The sequence below is a fragment of the Neolamprologus multifasciatus genome, chromosome 20, assembly GCF_963576455.1.
Source record: "Neolamprologus multifasciatus chromosome 20, fNeoMul1.2, whole genome shotgun sequence".
NCBI classification, from domain to species: Eukaryota; Metazoa; Chordata; class Actinopteri; order Cichliformes; family Cichlidae; genus Neolamprologus; species Neolamprologus multifasciatus.
This window is the reverse complement of record NC_140458.1, coordinates 13,083,296-13,104,749: the sequence shown is the minus strand read 5'-3', so window position 1 is coordinate 13,104,749 and position 21,454 is coordinate 13,083,296. Positions and strand designations below refer to the sequence as shown.

Here is a 21,454-nt window from a genome sequence, read left to right as displayed (position 1 = left end):
TGGCAAGTCATTGATGTTAATACAATTATTAAAAAACGATCTTTTATATGTGTGTTATGAATGTGTGTTATTAAGAGTCCTTATCTGAGGACATAATTGTTAGAATATTTGATACTAGACCAAATTCATGAACTGAAAAACAGAGAAGTGTTTCTTTTCCTTAAAGGAAGTTAAAAAACAGATCACAACCTCTGGCTTGTAAAGCCCTTTATTTCTATTTTTAGTTGAGCAGCTGACCTCAGGCCCCTCTGAGTCCCTCTGTGCTGCTGGGACTGACAGTGTGGACACTGACTTTCTCGGACACAAACATTCACGCTTACAGCCGCGCAGGCACAAAAAGACACACTTTATTTTAAAACAACTGTGAAAGTATAGAAGGGAAGTGGGACGTGCCAAACTCATTATGTACCGTGTTAGGTCATTGCTAGATGGGGCCTCTTCTTTTTCTCCTTACTCTGAGGTCACTTTGTCCTTTCAGTCTGCACTGCAGATAAACTGAGCTCTGTGCCAGTGGTGAAGTTCATTAGTGAAGCAGAAGTCAGGGTGTGACGCCACCTTGCTTGTTGAGTGCCCTTTTACAATTCTTATGTCCCAGGCATTCATTATACTCGCAGATTGCGCACATACACACGACTGTATGTATGGAACTGCTTACCATGTGTCCAGCGTTCATATTCCTAGACGCACTGTTGGTCCAAACAGACAAAGAATCAGACTGGTAGTTTTGTCATTCTGCTATCTGTAACTGTGCCTGTGGGATGGGTTACCATAGCAATGCATATGACCTAAGGTCAAGTAGTCTCTTGTGTCGAGCCAGCCAAACTGACAGCCAAAGTCTGAATGTGACATTAGGAGACCAGAGCACCTCATAAATCTGCAGCAAGCAGACCATGAAACCCAGTGGAGAGAATTCGTCAACTCCAGGAATGAAATGAAAACACAAACTCACCTCACAAAGAATATAAAGTTGACCTTGAACAGGGGTGTCAAACATGGTTTCATCAAGGTTCACAATCGGTAATGGGAATCACTTTAACAGTCATACATGGTTTATTTATATGCAGTTTTTAATCAAAAATGCATGTCTCATATAGCCCTCACACCTAAAATTTGAAAAGCCCTCAGCCAGTCACCTTAAATGTTGTTTGACCTTCACACCATTTAGTCAAGCAAAACTATTCTGTTCCTTGTGCAGTTCTACAAGGCTACCATATAACCTATTCACAAGAACCAATTTCACAGACCCGAATCAAAATGATGACGCACACGCCTCATAGCCAGGCTTCTCTTTACCCTCGAAGTTTCTCTGTAGGTAGGACCCAAATATAGACCAGAGGCAGTCTGAACCTACAAAAGACAAGCTTTATTGAAAGATGAAAACAACTCACAGAAGTGAGTTGACTTCTGCAGGGCACTGACCAAAAAAAATCATGAATCTAGTAGAACACAAAGACTTTGGGGAGCAACAGTGGGACAAATAAAAAGGGAGAGACATGACTATTTGCACGCACAGCTGACTGGATGCAGGTGAAACTCCCGAGGGCGTGGTGGGTAGTCACAAAGAAGGGAAACCAGATACAGGTGCAGACAGGACAAAAGGAGAAACAACCATCAGAAGTAGGAAGACAAAGATACATAGAAGAGCCACTGAACTGAAACTACAACAAAAAGCACAGTACCATGACACCTACTGTTCAGGGCAACATTTTTTGAGAACCTAGTGATGTGCAGAAATTATTTTTCTTTTTTTTAAAAGGACCAGATTAGACTTGTAGGCGCTGAGTTTGACACATACGACCTTGAAGTTCTGGATTCACAAACCCATATGGCTGTCTAGTGGTCTAGATTACCGGCTGCAGGAATGATAAGCAGTTATTTTATCATAATCTGATACTGGACGAGCAAAGCAACATGTGCATGGCCTTGAAGTTTAGGCCATACAGAACATGCTGAAGCTCTTCTTCCTGTAATCTAATCTCAACAGATTCAACATGAAAATGTAACACACATGATGTAGCAGATATGATATTCATTTTGTTTCTTTCTGTCCAGATGTACCATCCAGAAGGAGTGCGCTCAGGGGCTGCTGGCCCGTTCTTGGATCAGCATGGGTGAAGGCCCCCAACAGTGTCCTTCCATGACCCTGACACCCGCAGAGATTAGCATCTCGGCAGACATCAAGGTGCTGTGAACTCGTTGTATGTTATTGTTACCATCACATGCTTTTCACAAGTCAGACAAGCACTGCTGTTGATCTTCACAAAGTTATGGCTGCAATGGGGACAGTTTATTTAAAGCTGATGTCTCATGACCACATTTATAATCTGACACCTCTCACCATTACAGCACAGACTATTATTATTACTCAGCTAATAAAATAAAGTGCCAGTGGCGTGTGCTACTGCAGCTTCTTCCACCATCACAACTTTCTGCTTAAAGCGAATGCATACGTTTATGTAACGCTAGCATTCATCTGCTTTTTTTCCAGCTTTTAAAAAATGTTGCTGTCAATGTTCACTGTTTATAGCTACACCCTCAACTCTGAGCCATATGGAAGCTCTTTTATGTTGAATGGAACAACACACAGCTGACACACAGAAATATTTGGTAGTCGATTGTGCGACTGCTTTTGAACCTTTGATATATGACTACTGTGTTTGAAAAGCCCTCGTAGTTCTTTCAGCACGGACTAAAATCAAAGCTGAGACTTGGCAATATCTGATCACTGTTTGAATCAAACTGAATGTTTTGAAGTACAGAGCCTGAAAAATAAAAAATCTGTCTAAATTCTGGAAACCTCCTATATAAGCTAGAAAGATATAAACTAGAAAATGTCTTGGACTGAATACATGAGTTGATCTGATGGACTATGATACAGAAATGTTACTGTAACCTCAGTCCACTGTTTTACTGGGTTTTTGAAAAATTCAACAAGTCAAATGTCAAAAATCTAAAGTGCATCTATATTTATTCGTGCTCATGGTTGCAGGAAGTTATCGGTGCAAATTTCTCCTTAATGTTTTCTACTGACCCAGCAAAGAAATTGAAACAAAAACTTTGCCAGGTGTCTCAACAATGTTGAAATGACATCCTCCATTGGTTTTAATATGGATAAGAGGCTGGAGTACAGAGTTATAGGCTGAGGCTAGTCTGGTACTTTCAGCTATTCCTTTATTTCCCAAGTGGTCGTCACAGCAGATGGACACGCATATTTGATTTAGCACAGTTTTTATGCCGGATGCCCTCCCTCATGTAACCCTCCCATTTGTCTGGACTAGGGACCCGCATGAAGACTACACTAGCTCGTGACCCCCTGAGGCTGGATTTGTGTCTCCTCCCGATCAGCTAAAGGCTTTTAGCAGCATTCAAAGACTGTATAGGTGCTAGCAGTTGTATATTAGTCCACCACCCAATTTAAGGTTCATGCCAAAACTACACTAAATTACCAGTACTGGTAATTACCCAAATCATTTTCTATGTTTCTGTAGTGGTTAATACACCAGTACATGCAAGCTCTTTAATTGAAATGATAATTTTAATTCTAAAATATAATTATTGTTATTACCCATGAATTACTTTTTTTTTTAAGCAGATGATTATTTTTTGATTAACAAGCCAAACTGTGGGAACTTTCTGCCTTTACTAATTGGAAAAATTAGCTTTAGTGGTTGAACGCTACGCTGATTAATTTATGATTTCTCATACAAGTTCAGTGTACTGGCTCAAATCTGAGTATGACAGATTATATCATTTTCTTTTTTGGCTAATAAATAACAATATTATTTTTAGTTTTAACAACTTTTTTTTTCACAGATTTCTAAATTATTTGTGTTTTCATTTGTTTATAACAGAGGTAATTCGTGCTAAATGGTATTTTATTTAACAAAATTAGGAGAAAAACTTCTTGAATTGATCATAACCTAGAAGCAACGTATTTTTTCTAGTAAATCCATGATAAATGCTCCAAAAAAGGTATCAACATCAAAACAGCAAAGAGGTCCAGTTCAGTGACACTTGTTAGCATAGGAGACAAGCTTTATTTAAAAGACTGTATAGGAGCAACACAAAGACACAGATACCTGGTCATTTGTGCTAAGCAACACACTAATAAAGAACTAGAGTTTCACGCTCAAAAAACTGAAGCACTGATTTCTTTGCTGATCTTCTCAGGCAGCCATAATATTTGTCAGATTTCATTAGCGATGGTCCAAAATGCACCAGCACCACATCTATTATTTATTTTTATATTTAGCTGTAACTAAAATTGGTAAAATGAAATGCAGATTAATAGTAAATAGTGTTTTGCTGCTTTGCAGACAGAAAAATATGTTTTATCAGTTATTTAAAAAGTAATTTGCGGTGAATTTCCAATGTCAGCTTACTCTATAGTATTTGTACATTGTATTTGGGCATGTTTCCAATCACCTTTACCTTTACCAGTGTCTGTTGTACTAATGGAAAACACGCATTTAACTCAACTTTCAAGTATATCTGAGAGCTAGTCAGGCTTCATTAGTACCCTTTGTGCATTAATAACGAGCTTACCCATTAAAATCTTCACCCGTAGCTTTGCAGGTGTTTGTAAGTGGTATTTCATGGACCACTACCTTAATCAGACTTGGCAGGATAATATATCCTGGTTAAAAGAGTGACTGCATCACCTACTTATGGGGTATAGCTTCAAAACTGTTGTATTCAGTAATTCTTAACAGTCATTATATCGTGTAACAAAAGATAACAATGTGATAATTAGCTCAGGGAAATTTGACACCTCAGATATAGTTGACCTTTAATTACAGATCATAATTGGACTTGACTCGGAGACGACAGGTCATTAATTGGTTCATTAATTGTGAATATTTGCTTGTAATGAGGGTCAGTGTGGCTGGTCCTCCAGCTGCCGCTGCCAAAGGCATCCTTCATCAACAGGAAACTCCACTCAAGGTTGTCTCCCCAAAAGCAGGAAGCAGCAGGCAGGAAGTCAGGGCCTTAGGCAGGAAATGATCAATTCCACTAAACAATGGAGAAGATTTTTAAGACAAGTAAGCACATGCCGTCGGCTGCTTCAGTTCCTACCTGCTGGGCTGCAGAATATGTCACCTTGCTCCTTCCTCTCTACTTGACAATCCTTGCCTTCTACCACCATCCCACCCTTAGTTTTCTCACATTGAAATCATTTAGCTGAAATTCAGTCATGTCAGTGAGGTGTTATGTTTCTCATTATACGTCTGTCATACTTCATCACATACCCAGATTTAGATGTGAATGTAGCACTGTGCCATCTGTTTCTTCATTGCACATTAGTTTCTTTATTTTTCTACTTAAACTCTTGAACAAAGTTGAAGTAATGCCAACACCATTCGCTCTCTGTTAAGGAGTATTGGAGTCGATGTTTGTGCGTTCAGGTTTCTAATTAATTTTGATGAAGACGAGCAGCTATTTATATTGCTATATGTGTTTTTGCCGCAGGATGTTGGCATCTTGATAAACGGCAGCGTTCCTGATCTGATTGGCTCCCGGGTGGAGTGTGAATACGAGCCGGGGGTTTCTACAGTCGCCACGGTGCACCTGGACTCCGGTCCCTCTCAGATCCAAACCTGCCCTCTCCTCCCTCGAAAAAGCTATCAACCAATCCTCCCCGGCAAAGGTGGGACTGCAAACAGGCAACCATTTGGCTTTTTTTTTGCTAAGCTGCCAGCCATGTTTTTCCACACATTTATGGAGAGTTAAGGACAGTTATGGTATTTGATTCGTTTTTTTATACGAACAAATCCAATTTCCCCTTTCATCTCTTCAAAAAGCGGCAAAGTCAGTGTAACGTCAGGATGTGCTGTTGTCTAGTTTGTGTTATGAGGGCGATATCATCTCCAGCGGTTGTCACATACGCTGTTGTGTACATTCTTTTGTTTCTTCAGATCACCTGACGGTTTCTGTGGCGATAAAAGTAAATGGCACATCTGTGGTATCTGGGAGCTTCATCATCTATGACTGCGAGAGGACTGGAAAAATACATCCGAAGACACCGTGAGTCACACTTTTAATATCACTTTGGTTTATCTTGATTTAACCAGTTAGTGATGCGTTTACATGCAGTCACATTTGCATTGATGCAGTGGTGAAATTTACATTTTCTCAAGTACTGTACAATTTTCAGGAAGTATAGTTTATACTACTTTATATTTATTCCTCCACTACATTCTTTATGCAACCCTTTGAATTTCAACTTTCACCAGATTTAGACATAAAATACTAGCATGATTAGGGTTTTCATGTAAATTAAGCATATGCTATGTTAGTGCATTGTTAAGGAGCAAATCAGTGTCTCCATGTCCTTATGAGAAAGCGCTGCTTACTTGTGATCACTTTTGCCATTTCACATACCCTTATCTGTTTAAATAAGTATCTGGATATGAATATTGACCATCTGCATTTGGAGGACATGATTATTGGGGCCTCAGGCTTTTGGTTCTGTTTGCTGTCCAAGTATTGACCAGTCATGTTTGATCAGGCAGCTAAACAGTTCCTTTAACCTCCCGAGCCTCCTCATCCTCATATGGTGACATTTCATTTGGGTTTTTCTACATCTAATACTTAATACTACTTCATACTACTTTTTTTTAATTACTTCCAATCAAAGATTATGCTTGTTTTTTCAGGTTCAACTTATTAGGTCTGCCATACCTTGGAGAAATTAAAAATCCATCCAAAATAAAATTTGGGCTTGCAGGATGTTGTGGAGTAATTTGCAATCTTGAAACCATGAACTATCATGTGACAATGATAAATCATTTTTATTAACTTTTGAACTGTGCAAAGTTTTTAAACTAACCCTAATTTCTTTTAAGGGAAGTGGAAAACAGGGTTATTGAAACATGTGCAAGCATACATGGAAATACAGTTTATAAGAAAAAATAGATTGTTAATAATTCTTGAAAGTCAGTAGTGGGTATGACCACATGACTCTCTTAGGCAAGCCTTCTTATAATTTCTTCAAGTAGTTCTCCAGGCTTCTCGCAGGTTATTCAAAGATTTTCTTTCAGCATTGGCTGTCTTTTGTTTCGTTCTCTGTCAAGATGATCCCACAGGGCTTCATATTGCTTTTTGTTGAGTTTGAGGTAGATATGCCAAGGTTTTGGGTAATAGCTCTGACGGTACAAAAATACTATTTTATGCCTGTCAAATTGTGTTATCTTTGGCATTTTTCACAGATGAAACTAAAAAAAAAAATGGGAGCAAATTGTGTTTTGCAACAGGCTGTTAGTAACAAAGTGCTTAAAGATGCAATTACCTGGTCACTAAATTGCCTCCCTGGAAGCAAAATGTGAAAAAAATGAAGGGTAGCTCATTTTGCACAGCACCTCGCAGTCTCGAAAAATGAACAATGCACAGGTTCTGTGTCCAGTAGCTCAGATATCTGTAAGTTGTTAGCAGTTCCACCAAAGAGTTAATGTTTTTTTTTTAGATAACTGTTTGATCATTTAAATTATTCAGTGTTTTACAAAAAACACTGAATACTATTCATAGTGTTTGAATAGAACACTATTCAAACACGTGAATAGTTCTCTTCTTCTTTGATACCAAATTACGTGTTACTTAGCTTTCACGAGTTCTCAGACAAGACTGCTGAACCGTGTAAACAGCTGAAGCTAAGTTCACCTGGAAGGTAGAATAATAAAATGCTATTAGGCTCTGATGCATCAGTAATGGTCTAATAATGAAGCAGCTTAATAATGTGCCACTCACCGGGGACACATTTCCCCATTATGAGGTCTTTGACTTAATTTTGCTCATAATATTTCTTTAATTTGCACAATTATTGCAATAAATGAGATCCTTTGAGTAACAGAGTATTATTACTTTATATTGATGCTTTTACTTAAATAGTGGATCGGCTGCTTCAATATGCAATACATTTCCTCAAAACAAACCTTTAATGTTAAATAAATCCCAGTGAAATACAATTATAGTGATCTCACAACAGCAGATGATTGCCACCTTCCATCCCCAGCCACTCCCTCTCATGTTTTTCCCCTATTCTCTATTTAGGCCTCAATACTCTCGACGTGTCTTCAAAGGCTTATTGTGTGTTTCGCTTGCTCCAGGTATCCCAGTACAGGATCAAATGCGGGATTAATATGCTGTAAACATTAATCCAAAGGAAATTACATATGTGTGTTTGGCAGATCATGTCAGTGTTTGTTTATATGAAAGACTGTGACTTGTATGGCCCGGTTACTGAGAGGGTTTACTCATATCTGGAAGCAATCCAGCTGGCTTCCTCCTGCATGTTGGACCATGTCAGAGGATCGGCTCTATCTGATGGGCAGATCTCAGGTTTAGAGGGGCATCTGTGTGTGTGTGTGTTTGTCTGATTCCTGGAGATTGAGAAGGCGTTTGATTTGTCCCTTTTGTTCACTTTTTGAAAGCAGTTTCGAGGTGTGAACACTGCAGTTGCAGGTACGTGTGTGCAAGACTGCTCCCAATATGTGCGCGCGGCCTCGGTGCTCGGTGAGGTCCAGGAGTGTGAAATTAGATGGTGGTTTGTTGAAGGTGATAATGAGCAAAGTGCCATTCTCACAGGATGAGCATTCTGCTGTAATGTGCGGATCTGCTATACTCTATCTGATTTTAATCACTGCATGCTGTTTTGTTAATAATCCCTAAAGAGCTCATTCTCAGGGAAACTGGATAGTAGAGAGTCTTTGTTTTACGCTTTATGAAAAAAGCCATCACTCAGGTTTTTCTTATGTTATTAGATACTGACATCTGAACGTCTGTGTAAACCATCAGTGTCACGCAAGCACCGTTAAAAGTGATTTGCTGCAAAACTTATTCTCATATTAGAAAATCTGTCCTATGCTGTCTCATGCTACTCTGGTGTGGAAGTAAAATTACATTTCTGCAAGGTGTCAGTGGAGGGTATTTTATTCCAATTCATTATTAATACACTATGCAAAACAAAGTGAGACAATGTCCCCTGTGGCATTCTGGCTCTTTGTGGTAAAGCCAGACTGATGTGATCAAAAATAAACTGATTCTTAGTGCTGCAAAGAGCTAATTATCTGCTAATCTGCTAATTGTTTTCTTGAATAATCAATTACTGATTTGGTTTATGAAGCGCAGAAGCGTAAGTAAGTAAACTTTATTTGTGTTGCACTTTTTGAGACAAAGAACAGTCACATGGTGCTTCACAGAAGTGTCAATAAAAACCAATCAACTCTTAAAGCAAAAGGGAAACATGCACAACCCAAATGCCGACCTGTTGATGTTAGATTATTTCGACAGGACAGTAATTTAAGGGATTAATCATTTACCAAAATAGCCGCCCAATAATTTTCTCTTGATGAACATTTCAATCTAATTAATTGAGTTTTTGTTTCAGGTTTAGCAAGTTCAGTGAATTAGTGGTTCAGTGAATTATTATAAGCTTTAATTGTCTTTGTTCAAAACATAACACTGTTTAGCTGGGAGCAGGAAAAAAAAATCAGAATAAAAGCGAAGGAAACAGAGGCACATCTGCCAAACATTTTACATCATCTTCAGTCAATAATCAAAATATATTAAATAGTAAAAAACACCTCAAAAAACAGATTTAACCATGGATAGCGTAACCACAAAACAAATGCTAGGCTTTCTTTTTATATTCATGATAAGTGGTAGGTGGTTGAATACTATTGATGCATTTGTATTACTCTGTACAAGGCTGAGACTGTAGGGGCCGTACAAGAAATCCATTAGTTAGTGGGTGTAATTTAAGCCCGGTACCTTGCATGATTTGCATTCCCATTTCTTTCTCCCTAGTCTGTCCCAACTCTTCGGCACTCTTGCTCCTTAATATAATCTCTTCTCAGAAAGATGCAAAAAAAATCATAGTAAAACAATCTCATTTGAGGTCGTGAGCGTACCGCAGTGACAGCTGTCCTTGAAAGACTGCCAGTTTTGAGCTCCAGTGTGTAAAGCCTGGATCTAAAACACATGCTAGAAAGTCAGGCTTAGCATATATGTGACAAGAAATATTTAGCCAACGCTTGCAATAAAGAGTATTACTGAAAGTATAAAATCACTTGTGCAATACCATCTGTGGTTTAAAAAGTAGGCGAAAACACGCCTGGTGATGTTATACAGTACTTCCCCTTAAATCTTCAGCAGAAAGCATGTGTTGCAACCATGCCAAAACCACTTTACGTGACAGTGTCTAAATAAATGTATTATTAAGTTGCATTCAGGGTAATGTAGCAGAGCTAGAGCTTGACCCATGCTAGTCACCTAAATTTAGAATATTAGAATAACTGGTGACCATAAAACATAAACATGATCTAATGAATCAGATTAAACTTCTTCAGGGTAAACTTAACAAAAAAAAAAGAAAACATTAGCTATTTATTTCTTAAACAGAAAACCACTAGTATATTAGTAAGGTAAATATAGAAAGCATTTTATGTTTTATATTATTATTTTGACTTCAGCTTTAAGAGGCCTGTATTATGAGATTGACGAGTTGACTTAGTTTGCTTTTGCATTTGTGTGCGTGTCAGCGCCCGAATGTTTTTAGACAGTTTTTTCTCGACACTTTCAAAATGGTCACCGGGCAAAGTGTTAATGACAACCAGACCAGGCATTCCAGTCTCGCCACACAGCCCAGTAGGACAAACACCTATCCTGCCCTCTTGTTCTCATTATGTCTCTCAGCCACGCTCTCACTCTCAAACACACACTCTCTCGCCGCTGTAATTGTTTTTTGTGTCTCAAGTTTGGAGCATGTCTCTTTCCTGCTTCTCTTTTTTTCTCTCTCTGTCTCTCTTGCCATTTGCTCCCCCCCTCTTTCTCTATCGTCCCCCCTGAAACTGATCTTTTCTTTCAAACATATTTCTCTTTGACAGAGATGTGATTGAGGATGTGTGTTTAACCGCTGTGTCCACTGAGGCCCTGAGAGTGCAAGCCTCACTCTTTATTTGTGTGTGTGGTCATTATGAGTTGGGGAGGGCAGTTTCACAGGGTATTTACTGTCAGTGTTAGATGAAACAGAGAGAGAGTGTGTGTATGTGAACAATCCTTGTGTGTCAGTCTTAGTGTGTGTGTGTGTGTGTGTGGTGGTTTATAGGTGTTTTAGTAGGACAGAAAGGGAGTCAGGGAAAACAGAAACTGTGCAGCTGATAAGAGCCTTGAGGGGTCCGTCTGCTTTTAATCAGAACACACACGTTTCAATTACATATCTACATCCTCTTGCACCCACTTCACTCCCCCCAATCTTGAAACTCCCTTAGAGTGCTGTTATCACTGGAGGCACTATCATTCCTAGTGTGGGACATCTGTCTCTTCCCAGAGGCAGCGCAGTGACTCACACACACTCATGCTCATAATGTACAGTGGAGATGTTCCAGTTTAGGCACTTCATCTAAAAAGACATATTTCTACTCTGTACACAGAAAGCAAGGACCTAATATCCACATATCCACAAACACTACCCTGTATCATCTCGACTACATGTTAAATGGTCTCAAAACTAAAACTGCCTCATATCCAAATATCACCGTTCATTCTTACACTGGACCAAGAAAGGCTGTGGAAGCAAAATTCTCATGTGTATTTTTGCATATAAAGAGAAATTTCTAAGAGAAATTTCTATTTTGAAATATAGCATATATGTAAGATATACTTATATTATCAAAGCAGATCTTCTATGCCCCTGTTCTGATCTGTTATTGTACAAAAAAGTGCACCCTGTGCAGAAGCAGTGTGTGGGGAATTAAACACACCCCATGATTTAACAGCTTGTAGAACCAAAAACTTTGTAACGTGAGGGTTTGTTATGTGGTTCTGAATTCAGCCCCAGTGTGACCTCACTAACCAATCAGAAGCCAGGAAATCCTAGACTCGGGTAAATGCAAGAAAACCAACTAGGCAAATTCAACACATAATTATTACAGCTTTGAAAGTACAGGTGTAAACATTCAAATATGTAAACATGTAAATATCAAAACATGTAGCTATCAAATATAAATGAAAATGTGTACATAACCTTTAAGCCTCTTAAACAGATCTTTGTATATCAGGTGACACATGAATTTACCTCTAAACTTTACAACTTTTAGTAGTTGCTTTCTGTACAACTTTATTAGTCTCTCACACTGTTGTGGAGGAATTTAGGCTCTTTACAATGAAGTTTCACTTCATAAAGGTGTTACCATTTATGCACAACTCTCTTAAGTTGCTGCCTCAGCATTTCATTGTAGTTGAGGTCTGGGCTTTGACTGAGCGATTGCAACAACATGATTCTTTTCTGATCCAGCTATTCTGCTGTGCTTCGGACAATTGTCCTATTGTTAAGCTTTATCTGGTGTACAGATGGTCTCACATTTGACTCTAGAATACTTTGGTATAAAGAGGACTACATGCTCAAATCATCTACCCTTCACCACCATACTTGACAGCTTGTATAAAGTGTTTGTTCTGATATGCTGTGTTTGGTTTTCACTAAATGTGGTGCTGTGCATCATGGTTAAACATCTCCTCTCTGCTCAGGACATTGTTCCAGGAGTCTTGCGGTTTGCTCAGATGTGAGTTTACAAACCTACGTTGCGCTCCCTTGTTCTTCGTAGAGTAGAAGAGGCTTTTACTCTTCCAAACAAGCCACACTTATTCAGCCATTTTCTAATTGTGCCATAATTAACTTTAACATTTAACATCCTAACTGAGGCCTGTAGAATCTGTTGGTCCATGTCAGTCCAATTTGCTGGGATGTCCATTCCTGGGAAGACTTGCAATTGCCTTGAATGTTTTCCATTTGTGAATAATTTTCTCACTGCACAATAATGAGCTTGAAATTGTTTGGATATTACCTTATAACACATCCCAGATTGATGGGCAGCAACAGTCACTTCTTTAAGATCATTGCTCATGTTTCCTCCTTGGCATTATGTTAACACACACCAGAATGAACCAGACCAGCAAAAACACTACCAAAGCGTCTGCTTTTATAAGAAGTGTTCACACTTGCTGGTGATCAGTTAATCGAGTCCATTTAGCAGTGAGTGTAATGTTTGTTTCTCGCACACTACTTCTGCATTTGTCTTAACTATGTATGACCCAGTTAAATATGTCGTGTGCTGTGGTTCATCTCAGATTGTAAACAACCAAATTTGAAACCTGCTAAAGAATATTTTTATTATGCTTTGATATGTTAAAAAGCTTAGAATTGGAAGAGGGGATTTTATTTATACAGTGACTGTAAATAGTTTACTTTGTTAATCCCTAAAACGAAACTGCCATGTTGCAGCAGCAAATACACACAAATACACCACAAAAGTAGACGTAAGGCCAGAAGATCAAGAAAATACATACATGCAAGGTACTAGAGTCCTATTTAGTGTCTTGTGCAGTGCAAATACCACTTTAAGCATATTTGCACTGCACAAGACACTAAATAATGTGGATTGCACAACACTGGACATTATATTCCTCATTTCCAGTTAATTCTTGTACAGCTGCTGTTATTGTGTGTATATATATATTTATATTTATATTTCTTCATACATTCTTATATATTTCTATACTGTGTATTTTGTTGTACAGTTATTTTATTTTCAACTTTAATTTATATATTTTATCTTATTCTTTCCCAGTTAAATTTACCCTTCATTCTAATTTGTGTTGTACAGTTATCTCATTCTTAACTTAATTTTTATATTTTATTTTATTCCTTCCTGGTTAAATTTACCCTTTTTAATTTTCATATTTATTTCCTATCTTATTCATAGCCTTTTCTTTTTTTTTCTTTAGGTCAAGAGCAGTTGTCTAAGCATTTCACTGCATATCGTACTGTGTATGACTGTGTATGTGACAAATAAAAAATTTGAATTTGAATTTGAATTTAAAAAGTAATAAATAAATACATGTGTAAAAAACAGAATATATAAAGAATTTCAGATATTTGAGATACTTCTACTGTACAACAAACTCAGAGAGTGCAAATAAGTACAAGAGTGACTGTGCTGTGTGTTTTTATTCTCCTTACACTTTCACGTGTGTGTGTGTGTGTGTGTGTGTGTGTGTGTGTGTGTGTGTGTGTGTGTGCTATCCCTAAGCTGATTTTAGTGAAAAACTGTTCACAAATATAAAGCCCTTTCATTTTTTTCTTCTTCTCTAAATTTGAATCCATTTCTTGTGCTGCTGTATTCTAAGTATACAGCCGGAGGAAGCATATATATGCATAAACTACTTTCCCCATTTTCATCACAGTAATGCAATGTGTTTTAATAGTTGCTTGACAATTTTAAAAAATAAGACAGGCTTTGCAAACACTGGCAGCATGTGCTAGTATGATACATTTATTGTTGACTTTGTTCTTTTCACCAGAATTCAGACTGATCATTTCAAATTCAACCAAGGTCCAGCAGATAAAACCTCTCTATAAGCTCTGGCCAGCCAAATCTTATTTCACCTAGACAGACATCTTCAGCTGTCAGACGAGTCACGCCCACCCAACAGTTTGCAAGTGCTGTGCATGTTTAACCTGTGCATGTGGGCTTGTCTCAGATCAGCGGGTATGAATTGTATAGACTCTACAAGCTGCTGATGGTTTTAGTTGCCAAAATATCTTCACGTAGGCAGTGTAACACTCAGACTTGATCTCACAAAGATATAAATACAAGCAACAGCATGCTCACACACGCATCATCATTTACCAGTCTGAGTGTTTATTGAGAAGCGCTTTGTTTCATCCCAGCAGATTTGGCCCTGTGTGACCTCTCTGCTGGCTGTGTTGTAACTGTGGAATGAATGCATTTGAATGTGACTAATCATTACTTCCTTTTATTAAAGCTAAACTTTGATGCCTGTAATCAGGTCTGTCTCTCTGCGCTGCTCTCCAAATGAATCACAAACCAAACTTTTGAAAAACACTCTTCGCTGAATGGGAGTAGATCACAGGGAGTAATTGTACGGAGGCGAAAACAGGCTTGATTTGGCAATATTTTCCCCTCGTTTCTCAACTCTTTTTGTGTATGTGTGTCACAGATGTATGAGCTGCCTGAGCACAAGGTGGAAGTGTTACTGGGACCAAAACAACCACCTCTGCGTCTCCAGTAAAGATGACGCAAATCAAAACCTGCTTGAGGTGAGTAATATGCCTTTAATCCACCAATCAGATGCCTCGAGGAGCTCATGATATTAAGTTTTCTAGTAATCAGAGCCTCGGTAGTAATCCAGACTCCACTGTCCAAAAACACTAAGTGTTCTGTAATGGTCTGAGTCCAGACGGGTTAGGCAAGAGTAATGATGTGGTAATTCAGTGTGATGTTACGAGTGTCACAATTACACTACGTACGAATGTGGAAACCAGCTATAAAGTCTCAGAAGGGTTTGGTTTTAGAAACTCAGACCAGGCATCTTAAGTTTCTGTTTTTGAAATGTTTGTCTGAGAGGATAAATGGAGTCGCTGTGCTTTGATTTGGGCTGGAAGTAATTTGACTGTTTGCTTGATACCAGCGACGAGTTAAATTAACACCTGCATTTTCCACCGTAGGTTTCTATAGCCCTTCATTTTGCAGCTTGCCTGTACAGTACAAATGAAACTGTATGTTTGCCAATGTCAACTCCCGTAGGGTGTAAAGTATTTTGTTAAAGCAAACAAATCATCAAATTGTGTAACATGTTTGGCACAAGAGAATGAAATGGCTGTAAAAGTGTGAAATTTATCTAAAGCTTCAAGTGTAGCATTGCTGAAGCCAATTAAAGCTCCCCAACCACTGTCCTTTTGGACATAATCCTGACATAATCAAGGCCACTGTATTATTTCTGTCCCCTGTGTAAATTTATTGTGTAGCCAGATCCCATGGCCTGCTTGGCCCACTTTGGCCCTCGGGGCACACACAACTGGTTCTAGTTAAATATGAAAGGATGTGACTCAGTCCTGTGGTCAGCTGCTGGTCAGCAGTATTTAAGTTTTGTATGATCATGAATGTTTAACACTCGCCTTTATTTCACAAGATCCACCAACAGAAGCAGACAACTGATGTAATAAAGACATCACAGCATATTTTTTTTTGTACAAATGCAATAAATCCCAGTCGGGTGTGCTGTTTCAGATCGCAAGAAACTGATAAATAAACAAGCCAAGCACAAGAAACTCTTAGTTTTTAAGCCAGTTTTTATAATTAAAATTCGAGGCTCTTTTTAAACCTGTAAAAAGGTTTTTTTGATGTAGGTCAGACTGACATGATGAGGTGGGGTTTTCCCATTCTGCTGAGCTCATCGCACTGTCCGGTGGGCCTGCTTTTCTAATCCCTCATCATCTCTCTATTTGAAGCTGTTGTTGTTTCCTTTAGAGGAAGGTTTCACCCTCTCATTTCCTTCTCATACAGATAAACAGGACAGGTATTTTGAGGCACGGATGTGTGCATTGGAGCTATTGTTTTCTTTAACTCCTATATGTCACTTCCTCCCTCTTCACCACAGAATGCCGCTTCCTGCCCCAGCCTGGTTTCCTCTGAGGTTCCTCCATCGCCATCAGGAATGGTCCAAGACTTCACGTTATCCCTCAGCAACATCCAGGAGGTATGACACACAGCCTCCAGCTATAGAGCTGGACTTGGGCTTTGTCCAAATTGCGTGTTGTGAAAATGATTGGAATAAAACACAAGCATATGGTGTGTTTGCTTCAAGCTGAGTTAAACACAGATGGATATTTGTGTGTTGTGATTTGGGTCAACGAGTGAGCAAAACTGGAGTGATCTGCTTGTTGTAAGACGGAGATTAAAAAATGAAGAATGAGCGGTTGTCTTTATGCTTAGTTGCTCGCTGCTCAGCTGTCTGGGCCCACCGTGCCTCTGGTGACTCGCTGAGTTGTGTCTTTGTCAGCACAGCGTACAATGTGCAGTCGGTCTGAGGCAGCACGCACACACAGAAGGCAGCGGCTTTATTTTGCTTGAGCTCATTATAAATTCAGCTAGTCCTTCCAGATCAGTTGTTCAAACTCTTATTCTCATTCCTAATCCACATCGAGCCAGCCAGATGCCGATCCTGCATCGCTGATAAGGACACAACTGGTATCTGCTAAAAATTCCAGTGCTGACTGGTTGCCAGGCGTGGTCAGTCACACGCCTAACCCAGGCTGGCCTCTCAAGCCGTCTCCTGGTGTGTTGCTATGGTGACAGACATTGAGTCACATACCCCCCCCCCCCACACACACACACACACACACATACGCACACACGCACACACGCACACACACTCTTCCTTAGGTCACCATGAATGTGATTGGCCATTCACGCTGTTTATTATGAAAGTTTATCCAAACTGACATTGTTTGACTAATGCCTTCAGATTGTCGACAAGTCAGCAGAGCAGGAAATGTTCTGCCAGTCAAATTCATTCTCCCCAAAGCATCACCATCGCTCGGATCCTTCTGGGTTTTGTTTAGAATTTCAGTTTGGTTCCCACACTTCTCCGTAAAGACAAACCTAAAGGAAGTTTAAACACGGTCTCACACAGCCTCTCTGAAGCATTAATGAACAAGCAAGAGGTTACAAGTTTGTTTGCTGTTATATTAGTTCAGATCGAACATAATTCCAGGAAGCCTTTCAGTAGCATTTCATTGCAAGCGCCCTCCCACCCCACACACAAAAAAAGAGCTTCTCCGGTGTCAAAAAGTACAGCGAAATAGCAGAGGCCTGGAGAGACTGAGTAAAGTAGACCAATTTAAGGTGGCTGGATTCACAGACAAATTACTTCTCCCACTTTAGGCACTTATCCTTTACTGCTCTTACCTATCTGAGCTTCTTTATGATCTTAACGTCACACATCTTGGCTCAGTAAAACTCGGGGCTTTCATTTTGTGAAGGATGAATTCATATTCATTACTCTGACTCCCAGATGACTTGCTGAGATGTGGGAGTCCAGATGTTTATGAATATGAAATTTGAATAGATCACATTTTTCCTGGCAGGGACAATTATTGTGGGTTATTTCAGTTTCCTGGTTCTACGAGTTGTCAATTGTTACCAGACAGTGATTGAGACAGTGAGAACAGCATGTTATTAGTTTTTTTTTCTGCTGTTTTTGAAATGCTTTACTTTTTTTTTTTTTAAGTAAGTGTTTTTGCGTAACAGAATGAGAAGCTGGAGTGTGACTTTGGAACAGAGCAGCGATATGAGGCCACATGGCTGAACAGCACGACTGTCAAGTGTAGTGGAGTGACGGTAAGTACAGACGATGACCTACCAGAAATGACTAGTGAGTGAGTTTGCCAAGTCTGAATAAACATGCTTTAAGCTCCGGCGCATCTACTGTGCATTTACTCGTTCAGTGGGTTCATTATTGTTAGGTTTAACGCTTATTTGTAACTTGTTTTTGATGTAATTATTTTAAACCCTTGTTTAAGACTTGGCTAGAAACCCATGATTATCTAGAGCATCACTAAGTGGAAGCAAAATTACATACAATAAAGACACGAGAACATTGAGGACATACCTGTTTTTGCTGATGCCGTCTTCCGCCCTGTCTATTTAGCTTTCCACTAATCAGAGGAGTCAGATTTACCACCTTAACCTGAGGAGGCGAGGAGCCTTTATCAGACACCGAGAGGATGTATTCATTGACAGCCCCCAGCCTATGAAAGGTAAGATATAAAAACCCATAATTATGTAGACATGCAGGAAAAAAAATAAAAAGAAAGGAGTAGATGAAAACACAGCTCTCTGCTCCATTACATTTGTTTGCTCACCTCTCATGTATTTGCAGTGTAATTACATCTCCGCCACAACAAGAAAAAAGATGTGACATAGCCTCCACTGTTGCTCCCAGAATGCATTTCACCCATGCCCACATGTGTTCTCATGAGATTGATGGGTTTTATTAAATCTGTAGAAAAATAAAGATTCCCTTACAGGGACAAACAGTGTGCGACTACCTTTCACTTGCAGTAATAGCAGTTTGTGTATTACAACACATAATTTGCCAACAACCAGTAATTTACCATGATGCTATATCCTGCTACCGTCTAATTACACATAATGATTGGAGAACATAGCGAGCTGCAATTTTAAGGTGTTATCAATGCCTCTCTCAAGCAATGTCCGCATGTATTGTAGCAAATATAGTTTGAGCTCCATGACAACAGTGAGATGATGAAAACTGACGTGTGTTGTTGAACTTGGCAGTGTTGTCTATAGTGCAGCTACAAGCCAGTTTTTGCCTATCCCAGTCCCAGATGTGCTGTTTGCAATCCATGTGTCTACCATGTGAACAACAGCCCTGGGCCATTGCCAGACACTCTGTGCTGTTAACAGGCAAGACGGTCGCTTTCTGAACATGCAGTGTCATCAAATTTTAAAATGACACACACTTTATCACACACATACAGGCGTGCACGCATTGCAATATGCACACAGTCAGCTGCACAGATGCACATGCGGTGATACAAATGGGAGTTCTCACTGGGAGGCACACTGGAACATGAACGTAATCATCTGTTTTCCCTGGCTTTGTTCTCCTCCACTCCTCTAGTTCTTTCTCCTTTTTTACTGGTTTATTTTTATAGCTGTGAATATATCATCCTCTAACTCCTTATGCTATTTATTTAGGGCACGCAGCCCTTAGCTTCATAAAAGCTCTAAAAGAAAATACCTTGAAGAGTGTACATTAAGTTGACCAGTCAAGGCAATCAGAGTTCAGTAATGTTTTCTCACAGTAGTAATTGCCTCTATGTCTCTCCCTTATCTGCCATATTCATCTAGTGGAAGTGTACAACTGTGGTGTGGGTAGCTCGGACTGTTCCCAGTGCTGGGGTCGGGAGGATCAGGGACACCTCTGTGGCTGGTGTGACAGCATCTGCAAGCCAAGGGATGAATGTCAGCCAATCAGGGATCAGTGTCCTAATCCTGAGATCCATGAGGTAAGTTCAGGGGTTAAACGTGCATGACTTTGGGACACATATGCTTGCATTCACCCTCCTGCATCCCTCACACCTATGGTATTTAGGCCATGTAATGGTAAATCATGAGGTCACTCACATGGTCTGGCAACCCAGATTGTCTGTCAGTCCATGATCAGATGCTAAGGTATTGTTTGAACCTTATTAAAGCAGCTCATTCAGTGATAACACTAACAGTCACAAAGCCACAGACCCCAGGAGACCCAAATGAGTCGACCTGCAATGACTCAGGAGGCCATGGGAACACCTTCTGCACCATGTAACAGCTCTACATAAGCAAACCATGTGGACTGGGGCATGAAAGCTGTGTGTGTAGGACCCTTTATGTATAAAACCACAAAGGCTAAAAGGAAAACAAATCAGAACCATGAGGGACTTGAGATTTTGCAACCACAACAAGAGAAAAACCGCACTGCTAAAAGGAATTAAGGAGTATTTATCTTACACGGGATCTGACTGCAGTCACGTCATCATGATTACTGCCAGGGTTTGCGGAGCTCATTTGCATGATCGTATTCATTTGTTTTTCCAACTGTAATGGGAGCCTATTTAGAGTCATCTTCCGAGCCTTTTCTGCCGCTACCAAGCGTTATATCAGCACAGCTTTGGTAGGCGGTCATGGGAAGCATGGCTCACATGAGACTCAGTCGGCCTGAACTTCCTGTAGATAAAACCTGGTCGGCAAGCAGAACAAAGCAGGCGCGCAGACACACACTCTCTCACATATACACACGTAAGCCCACAATCTGTCACACAAATAGGCCATATTGAAGCATTCACGATTATCCTTCATTCTTTGTAGCTGTCAGCATACTGTGACTAACAGGATGCTCTGTGAGAGTCTAACTTATGTAGACTTCTTACATGACTGAAGTTAGCTGGGCTGAGGTTCAGTATGTGTGGGTAGACTATTGTTGCAATACTCCCTGTCTCTCTCTCTCTCTCACACACACACACACACACGCACACTCCTACTGGCTCTCTCAGGAGAGCAGGCTGCAGAGAGGATACTGGGGTTGTGGTTCGGTGGGGTGAGTGATGCAATGCTTTGGCAGCCGTGTTTTCCCAGAGAATCCACAGGGGTTAGAGCCCAAGTCCTCCAGCTTATAGAAAAAAAGCACCACTCTCCCCAAACATTCAAACACACTCAGACTGCAGCAGCTCTTTGTTATGTAGTCCTTGCGACAGTGCTGCTAAGATAATGAAACATGTTTTTCATCGCTCTGGCTTTGTCACGTACAATCTCTGTCACAAGGTACTCACACCAAAATATCAATAATACAGAGGAGGATTTCATTATTCCCTAAACTTTGCCACTTAGCACCTAATTGAGAAAAATGCTCTGTTCAATTCATTGACGTAAGACAATGGAGACATTTATTATTATCTCCAGGGCCTCTTTATTTTCATGTCATACCTAGACTAGTTCAAGGAATTAAAAAAAAAAATCCATTGATTAGAGGTACTTTGGCAACGAAAACAGGAACTGCGAAACATAGTTCACTCACAACATGAAAAGAAAAG

The 21,454-nt window shown here is 39.7% G+C and overlaps 1 protein-coding gene across 1 annotated transcript in view; it reads left to right on the top strand.

Moving 5' to 3' along the window:
• The window catches only part of plxnd1 (plexin D1), a 71,972-nt gene that overhangs the window by 14,543 nt on the left and 35,975 nt on the right, over positions 1–21,454 (top strand). The window contains exons 5-12 of the mRNA XM_085146534.1: positions 2,053–2,182; positions 5,470–5,647; positions 5,916–6,024; positions 15,016–15,115; positions 16,456–16,554; positions 18,108–18,197; positions 18,508–18,616; positions 19,734–19,891. Coding sequence (XP_085002660.1) covers positions 2,053–2,182; positions 5,470–5,647; positions 5,916–6,024; positions 15,016–15,115; positions 16,456–16,554; positions 18,108–18,197; positions 18,508–18,616; positions 19,734–19,891 — 973 coding nt within the window. The remainder of the gene's footprint in view (positions 1–2,052; positions 2,183–5,469; positions 5,648–5,915; positions 6,025–15,015; positions 15,116–16,455; positions 16,555–18,107; positions 18,198–18,507; positions 18,617–19,733; positions 19,892–21,454) is intronic.